The 5,504-nt window shown below is 39.4% G+C and overlaps 1 protein-coding gene across 1 annotated transcript; it reads left to right on the top strand.

Moving 5' to 3' along the window:
* On the top strand, positions 1-5,209 carry praf2 (PRA1 domain family, member 2). Its single transcript, XM_074655123.1, has 3 exons — positions 1-206; positions 2,354-2,571; positions 3,792-5,209. The coding sequence occupies exons 1-3, from the start codon at positions 28-30 to the stop codon at positions 3,929-3,931; spliced, it is 537 nt and encodes a 178-aa protein (XP_074511224.1). The 5' UTR covers positions 1-27; the 3' UTR covers positions 3,932-5,209.
* Positions 5,210-5,504: the final 295 nt, after the last annotated feature.

Genomic DNA, 5,504 nt, shown 5'->3' with positions numbered 1-5,504 from the left:
AATTGAGTTTATTATCGTTGAGGAAAGATGGCAGGCGTGCAGCCGCCACCCCTCCGGAGCCTGGATGATTTCCTCCTGAGCTCGGCCCGGTTCGCCGTGCCCGATGTGCGCGACCTGGACCGCTGGAACAACCGCATCATCAACAACCTGCTGTACTACCAGAGCAACTACCTGGTGGCGATGCTCGGCCTCCTACTGCTGGTGGGGTGAGTCCGAGTCCCGTTACTCTGACGTGGTCCTCCAGACCTTCACTATACCGTCTCTAACGTACTGGAGATCTGCAGGAAACACTGACAACTCACACACTGTAGAGACTGTAATTACATACTGAACGTAACATAGATGCTCTATAAACTACAGTATAGAGCCCACAGACATTCACACAATGCAACAAAAGACAGTAGTGTTCATGGCATGTACACTACTTTCTGCTAATGATGGTTCATAAATGTTCATATTCCCCTCTGTAGAGTAAACTGAGTGTCTGTGAGATGGTGGAAGAAGTATTCTAGCCTAGTATAGTAGCCTAATACAACAGTGTAGAAATACTCTGTCCTGCTTTCAAATGTTTAGGTAAAAGTAAAATTACTAACATCAAAATATACTTAAAGTACCGAAAGTAAAAAATAGTCACTATGCAGAATGGCCTTTTTTAAGAATTATATATCAGAATCAAAAATACTTTATTGATCCCCGGAAATCCCCCGGATTTTGGCGTTAAAGGTCCCATATCGTGCTCATTTTCAGGTTCTTGCTTGTATTTTGTGTTTCTACTAGAACATGTTTACATGCTGTAATGTTAAAAAAAAACCTTTATTTTCCTCATAGTGTCTGCCTGAATATGCCTATATTTACCGTCTGTCTGAAACGCTCCGTTTTAGCGCATTTTGAGGGAATTGCAACAGAATTGCGTTGCTAGGCAACAGCTTGGGTGCATGTGTACTTCCTGTCAGCTGATGACATTCACATACACTGCAACCAGGAAATAAACTGGGACACATTTAGAATGTTTACATTTAAATCTGTGTAAAGGGTCTAAATATTGTATATTCGTGACATCACGAATGGGCAGAAATCCTGACAGCTTGTTTCAAATGCAGAGTTTTTGAATACGGGCTGTGTGTATTTCCCTGTGGATTGAGTGTTTTGATACTTCCACAGTATTTATATAGGACTTAAGCCTGCTTTATAATAAAAAAAAACATGAAAATGATATTAATGAAGGAGTATGTAACATGTAAATTATGTATGTAATGCTACAATATATGTAAAGACATATAAGTAAGTAATAAAATTATAAATAAGAATATAAGAAATATGTACAAATATTTGCATATATATTTATATAATAATAACTATTGATGCATTAATGTGTTCATCGTCCATTTAATGTTGCAGCTGGTAAAGGTGGGGCTTATATTTTATCATACAGTATATACTGCTGGGTAGCTTGCGGATTTCACAGAGGGATCAATAATGTCTTATCTTTATCCATAATAATACATCATCATTTATTTGTTGAATATATTTTGTACTAGTAATCTGAATCTCAAAAGTAACTAGTAACTAAATCTATCAAACAAAGTAGTGTAGTAGAAAGTTGAGTGTTTACCTCTGAGATGTAGTGTATAATGTAGCATAAATAGACCCACTCAAGTAAAGTACAAGTACCTCAAAATTGTACTTAAGTACAGTACTTGAGTAAATATAATTGGTCACTTTCCACCACTAATGTTAGACTGTGGCTCATTGGTTCCTACTGACGACGTAAGTCTTTAAAAACATATGAATGACATTAAACTCCCCTCTGTCTGCCATGTATTAATATTATCTCTCTGCTTCCAGATGCACAAAAAAATTTTAAAAAAAACGTGGCATCTGGCGGAACGCAGAAACCTGTTTTGGACGATACAAGCTGTAGCTACTTCCTCCGTCTGTGAAGGCCCGCCTTTAAGTACGATCAAAGGGGAGTCTCCAGACTTAGCTATCCGTTGGCCATATACTGTTTTCATGCTAGATGCGGAGAAGCTGACACTAAAATACTAGTGTACTTGGACGAGAACTAGTTTCGCGATTTAAAGGAGTATTTCACCCTCCAAAATGACCATTTGTATATCGATCACTCACCCCGTGTTGCTTCGCATGGAGAGTAGCGTGCCTGCAGAAGCCTGAGACTGTTTCTGCAGAAGTGTTTCAAAGATACACTGATTGTTATTTTGGATCTGCATGTGGGATCTGGTGACAATAAGAAAAATACAGAATACCCCCGGCACCTTCCCCCTCTGCACTTACTGTATGTCACCTGGTGATATAACACTTCCTGTGTGTTGGTAAATGTGTCTTCTTCTCTCAGGTATTTCCAGCCCGTCCAGTTGTTTGTCGGGGCGGTGGTGGTTACCGTGTTATTCCTGGGCTTTGTCTGGGTCGCCGAGAACCAAGCTCCCATTCGTCGTTTCCGTAGAAACCACCCATCGGTCGCTGTGTTGGCAATTCTTTTGGCCAGTTACCTCTTCGTATCGGTGCTGGGAGATGTGGCCGTGTTCCTGTTCGGGATAGCCTTCCCTATACTGAGTAAGTCAGGAACACACACACACATACACATACACACACACACACACACACATTAACACCTAACATACATACATACTTTTTCCAAGTTTTTTTCTTGTAAATTTCCAACTTTATAATCTCGTGTTCAAATGTTTTTTGTTTTCGCAAATTTATGGTTTATTAATCTCAGAGAATAGCCAAGTTTTTTTTATCGTAAATTTATGACTTTAATCTCTGAAATTCTGAGTTTTTTCTCGGAATATTACCCCCCTCCCCCGGCTCCATCATTTTTATTTATTTTTTACCTACAATGGCCCTTACATGCCGCCGTATCACGCTTACATGCACAAAATATTACGTTTTTTGCCTTTACTCCGAAAAAGAAAATATTCCTATTAAGCTGTTTACATGGCTAATGAAAATGAATATTCCACTAATATTCCCGTTCACATGCAGCTGTGCATACTGCGATTAACTTAGAACGCCCCAATGGTGTACGTCCAAGAATAACTTACATTTCCCTCCTTTTCCAACTGAAATCATGTTCCTCCTGTGTAGTTGTGTTTTTTTTTGGGCAGCCTCTCAAACCGTTGACTGCTTAGTTTGTGAACGACGCTCAGAGCTGACTGTAAACAAGCAAGAGTCAGTGTGTCGCAAACTGCTGTAAAAATCCTCAATCGAGATGCATATTCTGAATGTGCTGTACACATGTTCAAAGCATGCTCCTAAAACCTGAATTATATCAGTACATCTCGCATGTCTTCATTGGAAAATTCGCCAATCGGAACGAGGCCTAATTCAGAATATCCAAATGGAATATGCTGTAGCTAAGTGGAAGCGATTGGAAATCATTTGAGAATGAAAACAGTATTTGTTCTGTTAGAGAAGAGAAACAGCAGCAGAGCAGTGAGTGTCACATGTACTGATGGAATTAGTGCTGTTGAAGTACAGTCAGTGCATTAACATCATATTAAAACTGGAGCAGGTCACACACCAGGGAGCCTCTCCCTAAAATATGATGAAATATATTCATACAACATTTTGAAATAAAGGCCTGTCTCTAATATAAGCTTGTTTCAGAGGCCTTGTTCTTACTGCGGTTGAGGTAAATAAAGGCTCAGCCATGCAGTGTTGAGAAATGTCGTAATTTGAGACGAGCCAACCTGCGTCAGCTCAGTTAACCTCGCTGAAGTGATTCCTTCATCCCTCTCTCTATGTGTGTGTGTGTCGCTCCTTCACAGTGGTTCTGGTCCATGCCTCGGTGAGACTGCGCAGCCTGAAGAACAAGCTGGAGAACAAACTGGAGAGCATCGGTCTGAAGAGGACACCCATGGGACTCCTGTTGGAGGCCCTGGGGCAGGAACAGGAGGCTGGATCCTAGAGAGACCAAACAGGAAGAGGAGCTCTGCAGAGGTGGGGAGGATAGTTTGGGTGCCATCTGAGGGTAATGGCAAGAGAAGTGGACGTGAAGTGGGAAGAGGAGAGGAAAAGCGTAGGAGAAGGAGAGAATTACTGCAGGGAAAGAGGAATGAAGTAGAAAGAAAGAGTCAGGAACAAAAGGGGTGGTTTGGTTTGTCAAAAAGAACTAATTGGAGATTCTGTGGTCCAATAAGAAAAATAATAGAAATCATCATGTGATCGAATCATCCCTGATCTGCTTTTGCACTTTAAGCGCACATTATTTTGTTTCATTTATTTCATTTCATGATACATTTCTGTGTTTAATGCAAGTGTGCAGTGTCGTAGCCGTATGGGCGTATTCACATTGAGTCACATTGAACCTTAAAGGGTTGTATGAGGTACTTTCTCCATAGTCAGAGAATCACTTACAGTAGATGACGCATAAAATATATTTTACCTGAAAAAAAATGTCTATCTGTTAAAGTGTACGCTATACTTAGAATATTTTTACGAAGGCAAACTGAACTGAAAGTGAAACATATTTCTTCTGTTTTTGTCATCTGAGCCTGCCGGCTTAGGAGAGAGCATCGATAAGTCTCACTTTCAGTTCAGTTCCCCGTCAGAAAGGAGAAGGAAAGGGCTGTCTGATGGCAAGATAAAGTGGTGAAAATATTCTAAAAATAGCGCACACTTAAACGGATATTGATTTTTTTTTTTTTTTTTTAGGCGAGCCATTCTTTTAGGTGTCTAAAATACGTTTAGCTGTTGCCCCGTCCACAGCAGTACATTGCTTTGCTGTGTTCCTGTCTGTTTCTTCAAACTGGGGACACACCGACTGTCATCTACTGTAGGTAATACACCTACTATGGATAAGTACCTCATACAACCCGACTTGGAAACACCCTTTAATGTGGCAGATTCATTGTGTATATACACATTGACTTGTGCTCTATTGGTGTCTCAGTGATTCGTGCTTATGTACTCTTATCTAAACATTGATCTGCGCTCCGTCTCAGCGCCTGTGGAGCTACGACGTTGATAACGTTATAATTATGCCAGAAAAAGTCAAAAGAAAGAAAGAAAGAAAGAAGTCATAATTTTATTTTATTAAGCTGACGCATCCGGTTATGGACTCATACGTCACATTATTATGTAACTATTCTAATCTTACAACTCTTCCTCTTGTGAAAGCACAACAGTATTCTGACTTTATGTCATACGATTGCAGCTTTTTCTTGTCAAGTTACAATTTTATTTTTTTAAATATGTTCCTGCAGAATTACAACATCTTATGTTATTCCTTTTTATGTAAAAATACAACTTAATTCTTGAAATATTACTTATCTTTCTCCGAAAATTCTGACTCTACTCTCAAAATATTTTCTTTTGAGTAGTATGACTTTATTCTAATATAAGCATTTTTTCCCCATCAAAATGACAACTTTATTTTCGTAATGTTACGGCGCTTTTCTAGGAATTATTTGACTTTTTTTTTTTCTTAAAATCACTGATTTCCCGTACCCCTAATACACAGTGGCCTGATTCAGCAAATT

The sequence above is a fragment of the Sebastes fasciatus genome, chromosome 13 (genome assembly GCF_043250625.1).
Source record: "Sebastes fasciatus isolate fSebFas1 chromosome 13, fSebFas1.pri, whole genome shotgun sequence".
In the NCBI taxonomy this organism is placed as follows: domain Eukaryota; kingdom Metazoa; phylum Chordata; class Actinopteri; order Perciformes; family Sebastidae; genus Sebastes; species Sebastes fasciatus.
Note: the sequence above shows the minus strand (reverse complement) of the source record. Positions and strands in the feature narration are given on the sequence as shown.

What these genes read in the sequence shown, in the direction of transcription:
- praf2 (XM_074655123.1), top strand. Translation starts at nt 28, where the DNA reads ATGGCAGGCGTGCAGCCGCCACCCCTCCGGAGCCTGGATGATTTCCTC. An exon ending in GGCCTCCTACTGCTGGTGGG is followed by an intron (nt 207 to 2,353) that starts GTGAGTCCGAGT and finishes TTCTTCTCTCAG; the next exon opens with GTATTTCCAGCCCGTCCAGT. An exon ending in GATAGCCTTCCCTATACTGA is followed by an intron (nt 2,572 to 3,791) that starts GTAAGTCAGGAA and finishes GCTCCTTCACAG; the next exon opens with TGGTTCTGGTCCATGCCTCG.